This window comes from Trachypithecus francoisi, unplaced genomic scaffold (assembly GCF_009764315.1).
Source record: "Trachypithecus francoisi isolate TF-2019V2 unplaced genomic scaffold, Tfra_2.0 Lachesis_group12, whole genome shotgun sequence".
In the NCBI taxonomy this organism is placed as follows: Eukaryota; Metazoa; Chordata; class Mammalia; order Primates; family Cercopithecidae; genus Trachypithecus; species Trachypithecus francoisi.
Genome location: NW_022681457.1, coordinates 118,220,298 through 118,242,809, shown reverse-complemented (window position 1 = coordinate 118,242,809; position 22,512 = coordinate 118,220,298). Strand labels below are relative to the sequence as shown.

Here is a 22,512-nt window from a genome sequence, read left to right as displayed (position 1 = left end):
GGCAAATGCATTGGGCTTGTTTCTACCTGAGGCACCTACTCTGGGCAAGCTTCCTGGAATTCTGCCATTCTGCAAGGGAAGGTAGCAGCAAGTGCAATGAAGTCACCTGACGACAGAGGCCTGGTCCCCATGCTGGCAGCTGCGCCCAGGTCCTTCAGCCAGAACAGAGGCGGGAGGCAGGTGGCCAAATGGCCCTGGGAGCTCTAGTTAGGGAGTCACTAAGAGCCCCTCAATGGGCAGACCAGCAGGCCCTGAGTACTTCCAGAGTATGGGGCCAGTGGGTCATTACGGCCACCCTGAGTCTCACTCTCCAGATGTCAAGGAGGATGCCCTGAACACACTGGGCGTGGGGCCTATGGGGAGAAGGTGAGCTCTACCGTGCGGGGTCTAAGGACTCTGCCTTGCCCAACATCCTGGAGGTCAAGCACCAACACCCTGCCACGCGCCACCTGCAGGCTGCACACTGGATGAGGGGCAGGTGGAAATGACAGAGGAGGTGAGGTCTGCACTCTATGGGGTCCCTGCCCCACCTGCCACACACCCCTAGGTCACTGCGCCTGGAGAGCCCCAGTGTCTTCACCTGTAAATGGAGGGTGAACGGCCAAGCTGAGAGTTCTCCATGGCTGGGACACCCTACACTATTCCACAGACTCCCCGGTCGAACCTAGGACAAGCCCCAGCATCAGTGAGCCCCTGGGTCTCGGCCAGTTGAAGGGAATAACCACGTCAAGAGTCAAAGGATAAAAACCAAGTTTGGCATCTGCTGCAAACGATGGCTTCCCTTGTTCATCCTGATCAGTTACATGGCTGAAGTTCCCACTTCATTGATATTAAGATTTCAGCTCTGGGCCAGGCGCAGTGGCTCATGGCTGTAATCCCAGCACTCTGGGAGGCCGAGGTGGGCGGATCACGAGGTCAGGAGATCAAGACCATCCTGGCTAACTCGGTGAAACCACATCTCTACTAAAAATACCAAAAAAAAATTAGCTGGGCGTGGTGGCGGGCGCCTGTAGTCCCAGCTACTCGGGAGGCTGAGGCAGGAGAATGGCGTGAACCCAGGAGGTGGAGCTTGCAGTGAGCGGAGATTGCGCCACTGCACTCCAGCCTGGGCAACAGAGCAAGGCTCCGTCTCAAAAAAAAAAAAAGAGAGATTTCAGCTCTGAGAAAGGCATTGTTAAGATAACGGAGACAGGAAGACAGGCTGGGCGCGGTGGCTCACTCCCAGCACTTTGGGAGGCCGAGGCGGGCAGATTACGAGGTCAGGAGATCGAGACCATTCTGGCTAACACAGTGAAACCCTGTCTCTACTAAAAATACAAAAAATTAGCCGGGCGAGGTGGCGGGCGCCTGTAGTCCCAGCTACTCGGGAGGCTGAGGCAGGAGAATGGCGTGAACCCGGGAGGTGGAGCTTGCAGTGAGCCAAGATTGCGCCACTGCACTCCAGCCTGGGCGACAGAGCGAGACTCTGCCTCAAAAAAAAAAAAAAAAAGGCCGGGCGCGGTGGCTCAAGCCTGTAATCCCAGCACTTTGGGAGGCCGAGACGGGTGGATCACGAGGTCAGGAGATCGAGACCATCCTGGCTAACACAGTGAAACCCGTCTCTACTAAAAATACAAAAAACTAGCCGGGCGAGGTGGCGGGCGTCTGTAGTCCAGCTACTCGGGAGGCTGAGGCAGGAGAATGGCGTGAACCCGGGAGGCGGAGCTTGCAGTGAGCTGAGATCCGGCCCTGCACTCCAGCCCCGGCGACAGAGCAAGACTCCGTCTCAAAAAAAAAAAAAAAGGCCGGGCGCGCGGTGGCTCAAGCCTGTAATCCCAGCACTTTGGGAGGCCGAGACGGGCGGATCACGAGGTCAGGAGATCGAGACCATCCTGGCTAACACGGTGAAACCCGTCCTCTAAAAAAATACAAAAAAAAGAACTAGCCGGGCGAGGTGGCGGGCGCCTGTAGTCCCAGCTACTCCGGAGGCTGAGGCAGGAGAATGGCGTAAACCGGGAGACGGAGCTTGTAGTGAGCTGAGATCCGGCCACTGCACTCCAGCCTGGGCGACAGCGAGACTCCGTCTCAAAAAAAAAAAAAAAAAAAAAAAATACAAAGTACTCTTAAAACTCAACAATAAGAGGCCACGTGTGGTGACTCATACCTATAATCCCAATACTTTGGGAGGTGGACACAGGCAGATCACTTGAGGTCAGGAGTTGGAGACCAGCCTGACCAACGTGGAGAAACCCCAAAAATTAGTCGGGTCTGGTGGTACATGCCTGTAATCCCTGCTTGGAGACTGAGGCACAAGAATCCCTTGAGCCAGGGAGGTGGAGGCTGCAGTGTGCCAAGATTGCACCACTGTACTCCAGCCTGGGTGACAGTGAGACTCTCTGATCTCTGGGGAAACAAAAACTCAAATAAAAAAAAAACATACCTGTCAGAATGGCCTAAACCCAAAGTACTGACAACATCAAACGCTGTGAGGAGCACAGGCGCACAGGAGCTCTCATTCACCGCTGGTGAGAATGCAAAATGGCACAGCCACTTTGGAAGACAGTTTGGCAGTTTTCTACAAAGCTAAATGTACTCTTCAATTAAATCAATCTTATATTCCATTAAATATATTTAAAAATACATGTAGGCCGGACGCGGTGGCTCAAGTCTGTAATCCCAGCACTTTGGGAGGCCGAGACGGGCGGATCATGAGGTCAGGAGATCAAGACCATCCTGGCTAACACGGTGAAACCCCCATCTCTACTAAAAAAATACAAAAAACTAGCCAGGCGAGGTGGCGGGTGCCTATAGTCCCAGCTACTCGGGAGGCTGAGGCAGGAGAATGGCGTGAACCCAGGAAGTGGAGCTTGCAGTGAGCTGAGATCCGGCCACTGCACTCTAGCCTGGGCGACAGAGCGAGACTCCATCTCAAAAAAAAAAATAATAGGCCGGGCGCGGTGGCTCAAGCCTGTAATCCCAGCACTTTGGGAGGCCGAGACGGGCGAATCACGAGGTCAGGAGATCGAGACCATCCTGGCTAATACGGTGAAACCCCGTCTCTACTTAAAAATACAAAAAACTAGCCGGGCGACGAGGCGGGCGCCTGTAGTCCCAGCTACTCGGGAGGCTGAGGCAGGAGAAAGGCGTACACCCGGGAGGCGGAGCTTGCAGTGAGCTGAGATCCGGCCACTGCACTCCAGTCTGGGTGGCAGAGCAAGACTCCGTCTCAAAAAAATAATAATAATAATAATAAATAAAAAAACAAAAAAATAAAAAATACATGTAAAGGCCGGGTGCGGTAGCTCACGCTTATAATCCTAGCACTTTAGGAGACTGAGGCGGGAAGATCACTTGAGCCCAATAGTTCGAGACCAGCCTGGGCAACATAGCGAGACTCCATCTCTATTTAAATAATAAAAAAAATACATTATGTAAAAACTTAGTAGGTACATGGAAACAATTAAACGTAAAATCAAGTAAAAATCCAGGCTGGATACGGGTGAATTAAGAATCTTACTAGAATATTAATAGGTGTCAGACAACATGGGTCAATTCAGCAGCTTCAGGCTGGTTGATGAGTGTCACCACTTCTAAGAGCCTGGCTTTTATAAGGCGCAAGACAAGGTGAGGTCTGCCTGTCATTAAAGGAAGCACGGAGTATCAATCATGCAGGATGTAGTTTCCTGAGACGCCAAAGAGTAGTATCAAAAGCAATTCCATTGTGAAAGCTGAGTTCCAAATACAAGCGACACCTGAGTGAACACAGCAACAAAACAGCAAAGAAACGCACAAACATCAAAGTCTGGCACTTACTGTAAACAATGGCCGGGCGCAGTGGCTCACGCCTGTAATCCCAGCACTTTGGGAGGCCGAGGTGGGCGGATCACAAGGTCAGGAGATTGAGACCATCTTGGCTAAAATGGTGAAACCCTGTCTCTACTAAAAATACAAAAAATTGGCCGGGTGCGGTGGCTCAAGCCTGTAATCCCAACACTTTGGGAGGCCAAGACGGGAGGATCAAGAGGTCAGGAGATCGAGACCATCCTGGCTAACACAGTAAAACTCCATCTCTACCAAAAAACACACAAAAAAACTAGCCGGGCGAGGTGGCGGGCGCCTGTAGTCCCAGCTACTCGGGAGGCTGAGGCAGGAGAACGGTGTGAACCCGGGAGGCGGAGCTTGCAGTGAGCCGAGATCTGGCCACTGCACTCCAGCCTGGGCGACAGAGCGAGACTCCATCTCAAACAAACAAAAAAAAATACAAAAAATTAGCCAGGCACGGTGGCGGGTGCCTGTAGTCCCAGGTACTCAAGAGGCTGAGGCAGGTGAATGGTGTGAACCCAGGAGGCGGAGCTTGCAGTGAGCTGAGATCGTGTCACTGGACCACTGCACAACAGAGCAAGACTCTGTCTCAAAAAAAAAAAAAAAAAAGCCAGGCGCTGTGGCTCAAGCCTGTAATCCTAGCACTTTGGGAGGCCGAGATAGGTGGATCACGAGATCAGGAGATCAAGACCATCCTGGCTAACGCGGTGAAACCCCATCTCTACTAAAAATACAAAAAATTAGCCGGGCGTGGTGGCGGGCGCCTGTAGTCCCAGCTACTGGGAGGCTGAGGCAGGAGAATGGCGGGAACCCGGAAGGAGGAGCTTGCAGTGAGCCAAGATCGGGCCACTGCACTCCAGCCTGGGCGACTCAAAAAAAAAACAAAAACAATGGCACCAGTTACAGGGCCAAAGCATCCACTCACTACAATGCCACCACTGTACAAATTAATTCTGCCAGCAGCCCTGGGTGCCTGAGAGGTAGTGGCTCAAGGTGAGATTGGAACTAGCGGGAGATTGTCGGGAGGGGAGGGAGGGGCAGTGTCTATGACCAGCATGCCCTCTGCTGGTGGCCGAGGTGCTCCAGGACAGCGCCAGACTGGGGCAGAGGGTCCAGTCCCACAGTGATACAATTTATAGCAAAGCACACACACTACGGGCCTTCCCAGATCCCAGCCAACAAGTCCCACAAAGGCCTTGGGCCTTCTAACAGTCCCCGGCTCATGGGCACACAGCCAGCGAGAGGAATGCTCTGGCCCTCCTAAATCAGGGACTTGGTTTCCTTTACTCACCCAAGGCTCAGAGAAGCTCCCAGCCTTACATGGCTCAGCTGCCAGCCCCTGACCTGCCACAGCTGAGCCTCTGGCCCTGAGGCCAAAGGGTTCAAGGCAGGGCACAGAGACATCTGGGCTGTCTGGCATGGCCCTGGCAAGGTCTCCTGTGTGGACCTACCCCAAGGAGGCCCAGAGAGCAAGAGCCTGTCATGTGCCATGGGGCAGGCTAAAGTCACAGAAGAACTTTGGTGGGAGGAAGAGGGAAGAAGGACAGAAAGGCTGGGGAGGGCAGGGGCTGGTGTTCAGCAAGGAGAGGGGAAACAGATGTGGACAGGCGCACAGCATGGCCTGCTCCTGAGAAGTAATGTCCCTAGAGTCCTAGTTTTATTATTGCTCAAGGGCTTTTTTTTTTTTTTGAGACGGAGTCTCGCTCTGTTGCCCAGGCTGGAGTGCAGTGGTGCGATCTCGGCTCACTGCAAGCTCCGCCTCCTGGGTTCACACCACTCTCCTGCCTCAGCCTCCCGAATAGCTGGGACTACAGGCGCCCACCACCACGCCCGGCTAATTTTTTGTACTTTTAGTAGAGATGGGGTTTCACCGTGTTAGCCAGGATGGTCTCCATCTCCTGACCTCAAGATTCACCCGCTTCAGCCTCCCAAAGTGCTGGGATTACAGGCGTCCAGCTTGCTCAAGGGCTATCTTTTTCTGTCCTCAGTGTCAGAGATAAATGACCCTCAGGTAAAAGAGTTCAAAGAAAAGGTACAATGGCTGTCTTCAGCCTCCACTTGCCAGCTGTGACTGCAAGCAAGTAACTCCACCTCTAACGCCTGCTCCCCAGCCTATAAAGAGGTGTGTCCACACGTGCAAAAGGAGCTGGACCCCTACCACACATCACATAACAATTAACTCAAGATAGTCAAACACCTAAATGGTAAGAGCCAAAGCTATAAAACTTTTTCTTTTTTTTTTTTTTGAGACAGGGTCTCACTCTGTTGCCCAGGCCACAGTGCAGTGCTTTGGTCTCTAACTCACTTCACTGCAGCCTTGACTTCCCAGGCTCAAGCAATCCTTTCACCTCAGCCTCCCAAGTAGCTGGTACTACAGGCATGCACCACCACACCTGGCTAACTTTTTTAATTTGTAGAGATGGGGGTCTTCCTATGTTGCCCAGGCTGGTCTTGAACTCCTGAGCTCAAGTAGTCTTCCCACCTCAACCTCCCAAAGTGCTGGGATTACAGATGTGAGCCACAGCATCCATCCTATTTTAAAGAAAATAGGCCAGGCGTGGTGGCCTGTAATCCCAGCAATTTGAGAGGCTGAGGTGAGCATATCACTTGAGGTCAGGAGTTTGAGACCAGCCTGGCCGACATGGTGAAACCCCGTCTCTACTAAAAATAGAAAAATTAGCCAGGTGTGGTGGTGCATGCCTGTAGTCCCAGCTACTCAGGAGGCTGAGGCAGGAGAATCGCTTGAACCCAGGAGGCGAGGATTGCAGTGAGCTGAGATCACATCACTTTACTCCAGCCTGGGCAACAGAGCAAGACTCCATCTCACCAAAAAAAAAAAAAAAAAAAAAAAAAAAAAATACAGTATATCTTTGTCACTTGCATTTGGCAATGGCTTCTTAGACATGACAACAAAAGCACAAGGAACCAAAAAGAAAGAGAAATTGGACTTTACCACATTAAAGACTTTTGTTCTTCAAAAGAAACCATCAAAAGTAAAAAGACAGCCAGACACGGTGGCTCATGCCTGTAATCCCAGCACTTTGAGAGGCTGAGGTAGGTGGATTACTTGAGGTCAGGGGTTTGAGACCAGCCTGGCCAATGTGGTGAAACCCTGTCTCTGCTGGAAAAAAAAAATACAAAAATCAGCCAGGTGTGGTGGTGTGCACCTGTAGTCCTACCTCCTTGGGAAGTTGAGGCAGGGAAATCACTCGAACCCAGGAGGCCGAGGTTGCAGTGAGCTGAGATCATGCCACTGCACTCTAGCCTGGGCGACACAGCGAAGAAAAAGTAAAAAGACAACCCAGTGAGTGGAAAAAATATTTGCAAATCACATCTGAAATAGTCAAACAATCATAAAAAAGAACAAAGCTGGAAGATTCACACTTTCTGATTTCAAAACTTACCACAAAGCTACAATAATCAAAACAGTATGGCATTAGCATAAAGACAACCATAAGAATCAATAGAACAGAGAGCCCAGAAATAAACTCAAATTATTAAATATATGGTCAAATGAGCTATGTGACAAGGGTATAAAGACCTTTCGGCCAGGTGTGGTGACTCACACCTGTAATCCCAGCATGGTGGGAGGCCGAGGTGGGAGGATCACAAGGTCAGGAGTTCAAGACCAGTCCGACCAATGTGGTGAAACCCCATCTCTACCAAAAATACAAAAATTAGCCAGGCATGGTGGCACGTGCCTGTAATCCCAGCTACTCAGGAGGCTGAGGCTTGAACCCAGGAGGTGGAGGTTGCAGTGAGCTGAGATCGTGCCACTGCACTCCAGCCTGGGCAACAGAGTGAGACCGTCTCAAAAAAAAAAAAAAAAGACCTTTCAATGGGGGAAAGACAATCTTTTCAACAAATGGTGCTAGGGAACTGGATATTCACATGCAAAAGAATGAGTTGCACCTTTACCTAACAGCATATACCAAAAAAAAAAAAAAAAAAAAAACCTCAAAATGTATCATAAGCCTAAAAGTAAAATCTAAAACTATAAAACTCTTAGAAGAAAACATAAGGCTAAAGCTTTACAACACTGGATTTGGCAATGATTTCTTGGCTATGACATCAAAGGCACAAGGAACAAAAGAAAACAGGTAGACAAATAGTATTTCATAAGAACTTTAAAATGTGTGAATCAACAGAAAATATCAACAGAGTATAAACATCCCACAGAATGGGAAAAATTATTTGCAAATCATATATCTGATAAGGGATTAATGTCCAGAATACATAGAGAAATCCTAAAACGCAACAATAAAAAAAAACAAGCAAACCATTGCATGCATGTATCAAAATACCACACTATACCCATAAATACATACAATTATTATGCGTCAAAAATAATAAAAGCAAAAATGGACACGGGGACTTTCTCAAACACCAAAAGCTATAGTCTTCAGTTTCAGGATACTGATGAAAATTTGAAAAATATATACATAGATACATGGATACACAAGTATATGTATATAACATGCACATAATATACACTACACCTATACATGTCTATGTTCAAGTATATGAATAAATATACAAAGAGTTTAGCAATACATTAATTTTCAGTTAAAAAAAAAAAAAAAAACCTGATTCAAAAATGAGAAAATAACTTGAGTAGGCATTTCTACAAACAAAAAATACAGTTGACAAACACATGAAAAGACGCTCAACATCACTAAACATTAGGGAAATGCAAAGCTAAACCACTTCACACCCATTAGGATGGCTACTATCAAAAACAACAGAAAATAACGAGTATTGACAAGGATGCCAAGAAACCAGAACCCATGTACACTGTCGGTGGAAATGTAAAATGGCATAGCCGCTGTGGAAAACAGTATGGTCGTTTCTTGAAAGATTTAAAATAGAATTGCCATATGATCCAACAATCCCACTTCTGGGTATACATCCTAAAGAACTAAAAACGTGGTCTCTGCTGTGTTCATAGCAACATTATTCACAAGCTAAAATGTGGAATTAACCCAAGTGTCCATCCACAGATGATGGGATAAGCAAAATGTGGTCCATCCATGAAATGGAACATGATTCAGCCTTCAAAAGGAAGGGAACGAGCCAGGTGCGGTGGCTCATGTCTGTAATCCCAGCACTCTGGGAGGCCGAGGCGGGCGGATCATAAGGTCAGGAGATCGAGACCATCCTGGCTAACACGGTGAAACCCCGTCTCTACTAAAAATACAAAAAAAAACAATTAGCTGGGCATGGTGGTGGGCACCTGTAGTCCCAGCTACTTGGGAGACTGAGGCAGGAGAATGTCATGAACCCGGGAGGCGGAGCTTGCAGTGAGCCGAGATCGCACCACTGCACTCCAGCCTGGGCGAAAGTGCAAGACTTCGCCAGCGCAGTGGCTCACGCCTGTAATCCCAGCACTTTGGGAAGCCAAGGCAGGCGAATCACGAGGTCAACACCATCCTGGCCAACATCGGGAAACCCCATCTCTACTAAAAATACAAAAATTAGCTGGGCGTGGCGGCAGGCGCCTGCAGTCCCAGCTACTAGGGAGGCTGAGGCAGGGGAATGGCATGAACCCGGGAGGTGGAGATTGCAGTGAGCCCAGATCACGCCACTGCACTCCAGCCCGGGCGAAAGTGCAAGACTTTTCTGGCACGGTGGCTCACGCCTGTAATCCCAGCACTTTGGGAGGCCAAGGCAGGCGAATCACGAGGTCAAGACCATCCTGGCCAACATCAGGAAACCCGTCCCTACTAAAAATACAAAAATTAGCTGGGCATGGTGGCAGGCGCCTGTAGTCCCAGCTACTAGGGAGGCTGAGGCAGGGGAACGGCGTGAACCCGGGAGGCGGAGCTTACAGTGAGCCGAGATTTTGCCACTGCACTCCAGCCTGGGTGACAGAGGGAGACTCTATTTCAAAAAAAAAACTGAGCTGGACATTTAAAAATGATTAAAATGAGCCTGGGAAACATAGTGAGATGTAGTGGGTGACAGAGCAAGAAAATATGGCTACAAATACGGTAGCCAGGTGCTGTGACTCACACCTGTAATCCCAGCACTTTGGGAGACAGACCGAGATGGGTGGATCCCTTGAGCTCAGGAGTTTGAGACCAGCCTGGCCAACACGGCCAAATCGTGTCTCTACAAAAACTACAAAAATTACCCAGGTGTGGTGGCACGTGCCGGTAGTCCCAGCTACTCGGGTGTCTGAGGCAGGATGATCACTTGAGGTAGAGGCTCGGTGACTGAGACTGCACCACCACATGCCGTCCAGGAGACAGAGTAACACCCTGTCTCAATTTAAAAATCAAAACAAAACAAAAACTGCCATCTTAACCATATTTTGCTCTTGTCACCCATGCTGGAGTGCAATGTCACAATCTTGGCTCACTGCAACCTCTGCCTCCAAGGTTCAAGCGATTTTCCTGCCTCAGCCTCCCAAGTAGCTGGGATTACAGGCGTGAGCCACTACGCCCAGCTAAATTTTTTTTTTTTTTTTTTTCAGACGGAGTTTCACTCTTGTTGCCCAGACTGGAGTGCAGTGGCGCGATCTCGGGCTCACCGCAACCTCCACCTCTTGGGTTCAAGCAATTCTCCTGCCTCCGCCTCCCAAGCAGCTGGGATTACAGGCATGTGCCACCACACCCGGCTAATTTTTGTTTCTTGTATTTTTAGTAGAGATGGGGTTTCTCTATGTTGGTCAGGTTGGTCATGAACTCCCACCCTCAGGTGATTCACCCGCCTCAGCCTCCCATAGTGCTGGGATTGCAGGCGTGAGCCACCGCGCCCAGCTAACTTTTGTATTTATAGTAGAGACAGGGTTTCACCATGTTGGCCAGGCTGGTCTCCAACTCCTGACCTCGCGTGATCCACCCACCTTGGCCTCCCAAAGTGATGGGAATACAGGCGTGAGCCACCGTGCCCGGCTAAGACAGCAGATTTTTTTAATGGTAAATCATATATTATGCGTATTTTAACACAGTTTTTTGTTTGTTTTTGACAGACAAGGTCTTGATCTGTCACCCAGGCTGGATTGCAGTAGTGCAATCAGCTCACTGCAGCCTCAACTTCCTGGGTTCAAGCAATCTTCCTGCCTCAATCTCCTGAGTGGCTGAGACTACAGGCACACCCCACCCAGCCCACATCTGGCTAATTTTTTTCCTTTTTTTGAGACGGAGTCTCGCTCTGTCGCCCAGGCTGGAGTGCGGTGGCGCAATCTCGGCTCACTGCAAGCTCCGCCTCCCGGGTTCACGCCATTCTCCTGCCTCAGCCTCCTGAGTAGCTGGGACTACAGGCACCCACCACCACGCCTGGCTAATTTTTTGTATTTTCAGTAGAGACAGGGTTTCACCATGTTAGCCAGGATGGTCTCAATCTCCTGACCTGGTGATCCGCCAGCCTTGGCCTCCCAAAGTGCTGGGATTACAGGCGTGACCCACTGCACCTGGCCAACATCTGGCTAAATTTTTTTTTTTTTTTTTTTTTTTTGAGAGGAGTCTCGCTCTGTCGCCCAGGCTGGAGTGCGGTGGCCGGATCTCAGCTCACTGCAAGCTCCGCCTCCCGGGTTCACGCCATTCTCCTGCCTCAGCCTCCCAAGTAGCTGGGACTACAGGCGCCCGCCACCATGCCCGGCTAATTTTTTGTATTTTTTTTACTAGAGACGGAGTTTCACCGTGTCAGCCAGGATGGTCTCGATCTCCTGACCTCGTGATCCGCTCGCCTCGGCCTCCCAAAGTGCTGGGATTACAGGCATGAGCCACTGCACCCAGCCCCAATTTTTTAATTTTTAGTAGAGATCAGGTCTTGCTATGTTACCCAGGCTGACAACGTTTTCGAATTGGAAAATTTTTTTAATTAAAAAATTATATCTGAGAAGGGACTTGCATCTAGAATATATAAGGAGCTCTCATCACTTAATAACAAAAAGACAGTTAAGCCAATTGGAAAACAGAGGAAAGACCTGACTAGACAATTCTCTAAAAATACACAGTGGTCAATAAGCACATGAAAAGATGCTCAGTATCATCTTCTCTCATTAGGAAAATGCACATCAAAGCCACAGTGAGATACCACCGCACATCTACTAGCATGGCTAGAATTCAAAAGATGGATAATAACAAATGTTGACAAGGATATGGGGAAATTGAATCCTTTTTACACTGCTGGTGGGAATGTGAAATGGTGCAGCCACTTTGGAAACAGTCTGGTAATTCCTCAAGAGGATAACCACAAAATTACCATATGACCCAAAAATTCTATTCCTAGGTGAGCTGTTTTTACTCATGCTTTTAATAACAAACATGGGTGTCTCTTTCAACCCCACTTCTCCAACTCTCCAACACTAGGTGGGTGTCCTACAATTCAATTAAAGTCTGCCACTACCTTCTGCGGTGTAGGAAGGTAAGGCTGAAAGCGCTAACCTGCTAATCCTGCCTTGGTCTTTCTAGAGACCAGCTTCCATCGTGAAGCTATCTAGGGCCCCCAGCCACCAGTTCTCTCATTAGCATACTAGACACTCTTAGCACTGTAGAGGTCCCAAGGGTTTGGGAGCTCCATGTCAGGAGAAGAAAAAACCCTCCTATCACCCCTTTCAAAATTGATGGAGGTCATGGTCCCACAGCTCTGTGAACATAAAACTGAAATCTACTACCTTGTACACGTTAGTGAATGAATTGTATGACATATGAACTATAACCCAATAAAGCTGGCACAAAAGGGGAAGTATGTATGCCCACTCAACAGAGTTTCCGTAAAGTTTAGGAGAAATAAAGTACACAAAAGCCACCTGTAACTAGCTCAACACTGCACTGTTAGGATCAGCCAATCGTGCAGGGACAGCTCCCTCTGGTCCCACACCAACCTTCTGGTCTAAAATCACAGTTCAACCTCCAGCCTAGGGACAAAGCAGGGCACAGATGCCTGCTGCCAGGTGTGAGCCAGCACAGCTGCTGGCTCGCAGGAGCCTTGATCTGCAGAGGCCCAGATTCCCACAGCCCAGAGTTGCCAGGTCACCTCCTCCAACAAATCCCAGGGGTTCCACTGGTCCCTAGGGGAGGAACATGCCAGGTCTCCACTGAGGATGGCCACTTAAGTGGACACCTTCAATCCAGCAAAACACACAGCTCATCCAACACCCGGCCCTACTACCCTCCCCAAACTCCTCCAAGTTATGTGGCCCAAGGCCCTGGCTGCCCAGTCGGCCTTGCAAGCGGAACACCATGGGCACAAAATATTCCCAGTCATCCTACCTTCCAGTAATGCAGGCTCCAGAGGGTGGGAGATCAGCCCTGGGGCCAACCACCTGGATGGGAGCGCAGCACCCTCTCAAGGGCCCCACACATCCCTGGCCAGCCACTAGCCTCCTGGAGGATGCCTGCCTCCCAAACTCACAGAGCCGGAGAGCCCTGGCAAGCAGCTTCATCCTGCGGTAAGTGGGCAAACTGTTTACCCAGTGCCAAGCATGATGCCTGGCAGAGCCCAAGCCTGTGTCTGCCTGGCCGGCTTAGCCGTGAGCCAGTCTGATCCCTCCCTGATGGAAAGCATCAGGCTCCTGCTCCTCCTAGGACCGCCCCTCCCCCAGCAAGCCGCCTGCTCATCTTCCGGAACTGGATCACAGGATGTTCTCTGCAAAAGACCAGTGATGCAAGGAATCCATGACTCACAAACAGAGAGACAGGAGAGGGCCACCACCCCTCTGCGGGAGAGGATGAACTGGGTGGGGTCGCAAGCAACACTCATAAGGGTTCCCACCTCCAGGACCTTAAACCTGGCAACACTCAGGCTGGCCCTCAGGCAGGCAGAAGAAAGTTCTACCTGGGCTCAGAGGTCTTGGCTCACAGGCACCAGGAGAGCTAGAAGGCTGTGGGGAAGCCGAGGAAGGCCAACACACCACACAACACAGCAGGTGCCTGGCCCTCCTCTGACAGTGGCCCTCAAGCTTCAGGAGGGCTGAGGAAAATGCAGATTCCTGGGCCTACCCCTCCCTGACCTTCCCCACCCCTGGAGTTAGAGGCAGTAGCTCTGGAGTGGAGGCTCAGCAGCCGGGTTTTCCTTTTATTCTTCATTGTGGTAAACGTCAAATGCTTACAGGAGTAGAGGGAGGTGGGAGCAAACCCCCATGTCCCCATCAAGCAGCCCCAAAACAGTCAGCTCAGGGCACCTCTGGTCTCTGCTCCCACCTGTTCCCCATGCCAGGTTATTCTGCAGCAAATCCCGGACTTCCCAGTACAACATCATAAATATGGCAGCATTTCCTCGCAAAGATAAAAGCTCCTTGTAAAAAACCTAAAGGAGGGGCATGGTGACTCACGCCCATAATTTCAGCACTTTGGGAGGCCAAGGTGGGAAGAGCACTTGAGCCCAGGAGTTCCAGACCCGCCTAGGCAACAAAGTGAGACCATGTCTCCGCAAAAAAACTTTTTTAACATTAGCCAGGCACGGAGGCAAGCACTCGTAGTCCCAGCTACTTGAGAGGCTGAGGTGGGAGAATCCCTTGAGCCCAGGAGGTTGGGGCTGCAGAGAACCATGATTGCACCACTGCACCACTTAGTTGACTGGGCAACCAAGCAAGACCCTGCCTCAAATAAAAATAAAAACCACAAAACAAAGGTCCCATCTAAAATATCATCCAAATTCCTAATTATCATTAAATAGCAAGTGACTTCATGTTCCTGTGCTAAATGAATTGAAATCTGCATTTGTGAACTTCATGCACCGAGAACCCAAGTCTTTGTTGACTGGTGAAGAGAAACTGCAGTGTGCAGGGAACAGGGTACTACAGGGCTACGGGGACACAGGAGTGAGGCCCAGCACTGAGCTCAATCCGGTTCCATCTGAGAAATTCTAGAAGAGGCACAGCAAGTGAGTGAAAGCAGATCTTTTTGCCAGGGGCCAACAGTAGGAGAATTTTGGGAGCTTGGAAATACTCGCCGTCACAACTGGGCCAGCCACTACTCAGTGCGCACACTCATCAGAACTCAGCAAACTGTACGTTTCAAATATTCTTGTATATGCATTCTAAATATACCTCAATAAAGTCGGCTTAAAAAAGCAAACTACAGGCCGGGCGCGGTGGCTCAACCCTGTAATCCCAGCACTTTGGGAGGCCGAGACGGGCGGATCACGAGGTCAGGAGATCGAGACCATCCTGGCTAACACGGTGAAACCCCGTCTCTACTAAAAAATACAAAAAACTAGCCGGGCGAGGTGGCGGGCGCCTGTAGTCCCAGCTACTCGGGAGGCTGAGGCAGGAGAATGGCATAAACCCAGGAGGCGGAGCTTGCAGTGAGCTGAGATCCGGCCACTGCACTCCAGCCTGGGCCAAGAGCGAGACTCCGTCTCCAAAAAAAAAAAAAAAACAGCAAACTACAAAACAATTATCCTACCTTAAAAAAAAAGTAGTGATTCCTTAAAATCATTCATTATCAAGGGACTATTCAAGTTTCCCCATTATCTCCTCAAATCTGCATCCTGTTGACTTTCTGCCGAAGTACTATTCACATGCAGAAAACCCATATTTGTAACAGATTTCTCCAGTTATTCCCATGCAGGGGTCCAAGGATGAGGAGGCACAACATTGATCCCCGTCCACAGCTGGGCTCTGACAGTGAGAGGCCAAGGGGTGGGATGGCAAGACAGCCTACGGGGTCACCCCCTGGTGCAGGCCCCACAGACCAGGTGGGTCACACAGGAGAAAGCCACTTCTGGTCTGACCAGAACTGGGGAGCCAGCCAGCTGCAGGTACCAATTCCAGGGCAATGCCAGGCTAACTGGCCCACTTACAGGGTGAGGCTGGATAGTGGGTAGACAAAGGCCTCCCCACGCACAGGCTCTCTGGGCTACAAAGACTGCATCTTCACCCAGGGTCCCCACATCCCAGTAACAAGACAGCCAGCACTGTAAATCATTTTACTGAATGCTCCAGAATACAAGCTCTGATTGTGGCTTCTGTAAATCGGTTTTTTTTTTTTTTTTTTTTTGAGACGGAGTTTCGCTCTTGTTACCCAGACTGGAGTGCAATGGCACAATCTCGGCTCACTGCAACCTCCGCCTCCCAGGTTCAAGCGATTCTCCTGCCTCAGCCTCCTAAGTAACTGGAATTACAGGCACCCACCACCACACCCAGCTAATTTTTGTATTTTTAGTAGAGACAGGGTTTCATCATGTTGGCCAGGAAGGTCTCTATCTCTTGACCTCATGATCCACCCGCCTCGGCCTCCCAAAGTGCTGGGATTACAGGTGTGATCTGTGCCTGGCCAGGTTCTTTCTTTTCATTAATTCCATTATAAAACCAAAGATAGAACCCGGCCTGGTGCAGTGGCTCACACCTGTAATTCCAGCACTTCGAGAGGCTGAGGCGGGCAGATCACTTAAGGTCAGGAGTTCCAGACCAGACTGGCCAACACGGTGAAACCCCATCTCTACTAAAAATACAAAAATTAGCTGAGTGTGGTGGTGGGCGCCTGTACTCCCAGCTACTCAGGAAGCTGAGGAGAGGAGAAATGCTCGAACTGGGGAGGCAGAGGTTGCAGTGAGCCAAGATCTCGTCACTGCACTACAGCCTGGGCGACAGAGTGAGACTCCATCTAAAAAAAAAAAAAAAAGGTAGAGCCCCTCTCTGTCTTTTCCCTTGGGGAGAATAATTCTAACCCCATAACATACTGAAATTCATAACCACTCAACTACTGTTTATTGACCTGTCAACTAGACCTCAGGCACCATTCTAGGCATTCATGGTACCACATGGTACAACACAATTCCTAATCTTAGGAAACTTCCTGGTAGATCTGCATCTAAGAGCACGGCAAGCAAAGAAAACACAAAAAAACCTTGTAGATTTCACACACATCTACCTATAAATAAAGCATGCCAAGTTATCCGCCTGCTGGGTGGTGTCCATGCTGAGGTCCCCCTCCATCAGCATGGTTATTCCAGAGCTGGCTACAGTCCCCAGAAAGCCTCAGAGCTTCCTTTAGGAACACCCTGCTCCACATAGACCTACCAGTAAATTCAAATTTCTCTACATATTGCACTCCCCAAAAGATAGCCACCAGCCACAGGTGGCTACCCACCTGAATTTAAATTGATGCAATTAAAAATTCTGTTCGTGGCTGGGCGCGGTGGCTCAAGCCTGTAATCCCAGCACTTTGGGAGGCCGAGATGGGCGGATCACGAGGTCAGGAGATCGAGACCATCCTGGCTAACACAGTGAAACCCCGTCTCTACTAAAAAATGCAGAAAACTAGCCGGGCGTGGTGGCAGGCGCCTGTAGTCCCAGCTACTCGGGAGGCTGAGGCAGGAGAATGGCGTAAACCCGGGAGGCGGAGCTTGCAGTGAGCTGAGATCCGGCCACTGCACTCCAGCCTGGGCGACAGAGTGAGACTCCGTCTCCAAAAAAAAAAAAAAAAAAAAAAAAAAAAAAATTCTGTTCGTGACCAGCCTGACCAACATGGCGAAACCCCATCTCTACTGAAAAAATACAAAAACATTAGCTGGGCGTGGTGGCAGGTGCGTGTAATCCCAGCTACTCAAGAGGCTGAGGCAGAAGAATCACTAGAACCCCGGAGGCGGAGGTTGCAGTGAGCCAAGATCTCGTCACTGCACTACAGCCTGGGCGACAGAGTGAGACTCCGTCTCCAAAAAAAAAAAAAAAAAAAAAAAAAAAAATTCTGTTCGTGACCAGCCTGACCAACATGGCGAAACCCCATCTCTACTGAAAAAATACAAAAACATTAGCTGGGCGTGGTGGCAGGTGCGTGTAATCCCAGCTACTCAAGAGGCTGAGGCAGAAGAATCACTAGAACCCCGGAGGCGGAGGTTGCAGTGAGCCGAGATGGCATCTAGCCCGGGGGACAGGGCAAGACTCCAAGATGGCATCTAGCCTGGGGGACAGGGCAAGATTCTGTCTCAAAAAAAACAAAACAAACAAACAAACAAAAGCCCTTATCCCTTCAACAGTGTCTGAACTGAGAACATGTGACCATTCTGTCTCTAAGATGGTGGAGATTTGGACGTCCTTGCCTCTGCTAGACTGTGACCCCTTAAGGCAGGGGCCAAATTTTCCACATATCAGTTTCCCTCCTGGTGCTATCCTTCTTGGCAGTGTCCAGTGAAGTCTTGTTAAATTCATGGGTTTGGCTGTGCTAGGCCAGGAGGCTCCTCTTTCAACTCGGGGTGTCGGCTCAGATGTCCTTAAAGGGCTCCCCATCCTAGTACAGTCACTCTTCAGTGTCCTGCAGTTTCTCTGAGTCAAGCCCGTGTGACCACAGCCTTCTCTTCACAGGCCTACCCCTACCACCACTCCCACCTACTCCTTTGGCAGTCACGCTCTGCACCTGAGGCTCACCTACTCACTCATGAGCAGGGGGCAGCCAGGCATCCTGCTCACCAGTCGTCTGGCCAAGGCAGCCACTTAGAAACAATATGCAATTGGCCAGGCATGGTGGCTCCTGCCTGTAATCTCTGCACTTTGGGAGGCCGAGACGGGCAGATCACCTAAGGTCAGGAGTTCGAGACCAGCCCGGCCAACATGGTGAAACCTCGTCTCTACTAAAAATACAAAAATTAGCTGGGCACGGTGGTGCACACCTGTAGTCCCAGCTACTCGGGAGGCTAAGGCAGGAGAATCGCTTGAACTAAGGAGGCAGAGGTTGCAGTTAGCAGAGAGTGTGTCACCGCACTCCAGCAGCGTGGGTGACGGAGTGAGACTCTTATCTCCAAAAAAAAAAAAAAGAAACAATATGCAATTGGTTTACAGTGGGTAAGAAAAAGCACACACGGCCAGGCACAGTGGCTCACGCCTGTAATCCCAGCACTTTGGGAGGCCGAGACGGGCAGATCACCTAAGGTCAGGAGTTCGAGACCAGCCCGGCCAACATGGTGAAACCTCGTCTCTACTAAAAATACAAAAATTAGCTGGCACGGTGGTGCACACCTGTAGTCCCAGCTACTCGGGAGGCTAAGGCAGGAGAATCGCTTGAACTAAGGAGGCAGAGGTTGCAGTTAGCAGAGAGTGTGTCACCGCACTCCAGCAGCGTGGGTGACGGAGTGAGACTCTTATCTCCAAAAAAGAAAAAAAAGAAACAATATGCAATTGGTTTACAGTGGGTAAGAAAAAGCACACACGGCCAGGCACAGTGGCTCACGCCTGTAATCCCAGCACTTTGGGAGGCCGAGGTGGGCAGATCACCTGAGGTCAGGAGTTCAAGACCAGCCTGGCCAATATGGTGAAACCCCATCTCTACTAAAAATACAAAAATTAGCCAGGCATGATGGCGGATTCCTGTAATCCCAGCAACTCAGGAGGCTGAAGTGGGAGAATCACTTGAACCCAGGAGGTGGAGGTTGCAGTGAGCTGAGATCGCACCATTGCACTCCAGTCTGGGTGACAGAGTGAGACTGTCTCAGGAAAAAAAAAAAAAAAAAAAAAAGCACACACTTACTGTATGGCAGTGTCTAAAGCTACACAAAAATCTAGTAACTAGGCTGGCAGCAGTGGCTCACACCTGTAATCCCAGCACTTTGAGAGGCTAAGGCGGGAGGATCACCTGAGGTCAGGAGTTCAAGACCAGCCTGGCCAACACGGTGAAACCCCATCTCCACTAAAAATACAAAAATTAGCCAGGCGTGGTGGCACACGCCTGTAGTCCCAGCTACTCGGGAGGCTGAGGCATAAGAACTTTTTCCAGCCAGGTGCAGTGGCTCACGTCTGTAATCCCAGCACTTTGGGATGCCAAGGCGGGCAGATCACGGATCACCTGAGGTCAGGAGTTCGAGACCAGCCTGGCCAACATGGAGAAACCCCGTCTCTACTAAAAACACAACAATTAGCCAGGCATGGTGGCACACGCCTGTAGTCCCAGCTACTCGGGAGGCTGAGGCCCAAGAATCACTTGAACCCGGGAGACGGGGGTTGCAGTGAGCTGAGATCAGGCCACCACACTCCAGCCCGGGTGACAGACTGAGACTCTGTCTCAAAAAAACAAAAAATCTAGTAACTGTTAGAAGCTGGGTGAAAAAACACAACATGTATAAATTGGCTATTCATCATCCTGAAGAAGTAAATAAAAGTTATTTTATTTACTTTTTTTTTTTTTTTGGTCCCTCTTTCCCCACCTCCAGAGTCGATGGGACCAGAACAGCCACACAGCCAAAGTTAGAGGGGCAGGGCTCCCCACAAAGATGTTCCCTCTCTGGAAAAGTCAAAACCGACCTTGAGGTCAGGAGAGGCCCTCGACCAGGCCAGAAGATGAGACTGAGTCAAGGAGCTTCGATGACCCAGGACTTGTTACATGCCCAGCCTTCCGGGAGATGTCAACATCTACAGAAAAGTAACTTGCTTCTATCGGACTTGGCTTGAGTCCAAGGTCAGTCTGTGATGCTTAAGCCCCAAATGCGAGGAATCCACCACCAAAACAGAAAGCACCTCTCACTCCTGGTAGTCCATCAAACAGGATAGGACCCGTCGCAGGCCACAGTGCCTGTGTGCTGTGGCTGAAAATCTAGACTCCTTGCCCTCACTTAGTTCATGCACAAATGCCAGCCTGCTTCTGCTTCCGATTCTGCCGAAGGGAACTGCAGAGTAACCTTGAGGTTGCCCTCCCCACCTCCTATGGGAAATGAGCTTGTTCATGATCTCCAGCCTCCAGCTTCTCTGGGGGCTTGCATCTATCTACTCAGTAACTGCTGGAGGAAGGGGGGATGCCCTAGAAGGGCAACCCTTTGCCTCTATTGTGTAAGATGCTTTCAGGCCCAACAGACCACTGATTCCCTTTTCTTAATAGTAAACTGTTAGAGGCAAACAGTGTTATCTGTTCTTCCTTTCAACACCTGCCCTCCCCCAAACCGAAGCAGTGCACTGAAGACGGTAGCTCTGCAACCTCCTCCCACAGGGGCACCCACCGAGGGGTTCACGCGGCTCTGGGCACCTCCCCTCCACCTCTGAGGGCTTTGGTTAGTGCAGCACAACCGCCGAGGTAACGATCCCGAATCCTCGAGGAGGCTAAGCAGGACCACGGGGCTGAGGCTCCGGGATGCTCGGGCGAGGCCCGAGGCGGGGCGGCCCACGGGCGCCGGTCGCCGGGCTCTGGAGCTGTGCACTAACCTCCGCCCGCCCCATCCCTGTGTTTCTCGCCCAAACGACCCGTGGCGCGGCCGCCGCCCTGGAAATGCGGCCGGGAGGAGCCGGCGGGAGGCGGGCGGGGGCCGCGCGGCTTGTGCGGCATCGCGAGTCGCATCCGGGCCGCGGGCTGGCGGGGATTCGGGGCGGCGGCGCAGGAGGCTGTGCGGGGATTCGGCGGGCGGGGGCGGCCTCGGCGGGTGGGGACCGCGGGACCGAGCGGGACAGGCCGGGGGCGGTGACCGGCGCGCCTGGCCACTGCTGGCGCCGCGCGGGTCCTCTCTTACCGGCAGATCTGGATGGCGGACGGCGTCTCGACGTCTGGGCCCGACATGCTGGGGGCTGCGGAGGCGGATGCGGCGGGCGGCTGCAGAAGGTCGCAGGTGTCTGGCAGGCCCGGCGAGGAATGAATGAGCCCCGGCCGCGCCATAAAGGGGGAGGGCGGAGGTGGAGCGATGGGGCTGTCGAGGCGGGGCCTGCGCGCCGGGGGCGAATCGAACGCGGCCTCCCCGCGCCGACCCCGCCCCCGCGCCGGCCCCACCCCGAGCCCCGCCTCCCAGGCCGCCAAGGCTGCCGCGAGCTCGCGCGGGCGTACGATTCTGGCGGCGTGAGGGCCCAGGCGGGCGCCGCTTCCAGAAGGTTCGGTGGCGGTTGGGCCGCGCCGCTGGGGAGAAGGCCCGCGAGCCGCGGCAGCCGCGTCCGACCCGGTGGCAGCCCGGAGGGAAGCGTCCAGGGCGGCCCAAGTGGCGGAGCGGGGCGGACTTGGGCCCTCGCTCTCCCCGCGGCGGTAAATATTTGTGCTGGGCGTTCCCGGCCGCCCGCGCTGGCGATTCGCTGCTGCGCCCCGTGCCTGGGCGGCCGGATGAGGTCAGAGCGGAAGGCGCGGCCCGGGTGCCTGGCAGTCGGGCCGGATTCCCACCCCCGCCCCCAACCCACCCCGGCTCCAATCGCCCGCATCGTGGCTCTCGCTACGATCGGCCCTAAGAGAGAATGGAAGGCTGTTTCCTGGAAAGGAGCATTGGTGGCGGCTGCTGGGAAGCACACGGGCGCGCACACGGGGAACAGAACGGGCCTTTGGTGCCGCAGCACAAAGCGTCACGAGGTGGGGAGGAGGAAAGGCCCGCGCCTGGCTGCAGCTTTTACTGGGAGCGCTGAGCGCCAGCCTGGGGTGCACGTGTTGCAGTGAGGAGCCCTGAAACATGCGGTGTTTTACTGCACACGATGTGCCCTTGAATGGAGTCCAGGCCAGTCGGGTCACCAAAAAAAATCCACCAAAAAAACACCCAAGAGGAGAGAAGCGGCCACCCCCCACGTGCTGGAATGACCGTTTTTTACTTGCTAGGCAGTTTGACCTTTTCCGAATTTTCTGCAGTGCACATAGATTTGTACTTACATCTTTAAATTAAAACCCACGCAACTCCGGCTCCCCAGTGCAATTTGAACAACCCATTTACATTCAGCTAGGTAGCGCTGAAGGAACTGTGCCTCACCCCGGTCATCCTTGAGTTATCAGACCGTGGAGGCAGCCCACAGCATGATCTGTAGCTCCCAGGAGCAGGGGCAGTCCAAGTCAGAACTCTGTGATTTCAATATTTTTATAGTAAGAATTTCGTTTTTCTTTTTTC

The 22,512-nt window shown here is 51.5% G+C and overlaps 1 protein-coding gene across 2 annotated transcripts in view; it reads right to left on the bottom strand.

Annotated features, from left to right (window-relative positions):
- Positions 1-22,310, bottom strand: part of ACOT7 (acyl-CoA thioesterase 7) — a 136,031-nt gene extending 113,721 nt beyond the window's left edge. Inside the window, exon 1 of one of the 2 annotated variants that reach the window (XM_033228600.1) lies at positions 21,175-22,310. In XM_033228600.1, coding sequence (XP_033084491.1) covers positions 21,175-21,317 — 143 coding nt within the window. In that variant the 5' untranslated portion in view covers positions 21,318-22,310. Of the gene's footprint in view, positions 1-13,019; positions 13,363-21,174 lie in introns of those variants that run through there. The other variant, XM_033228599.1, reaches the window with a different exon arrangement.
- Between the last annotated feature and the right edge of the window lie 202 nt (positions 22,311-22,512).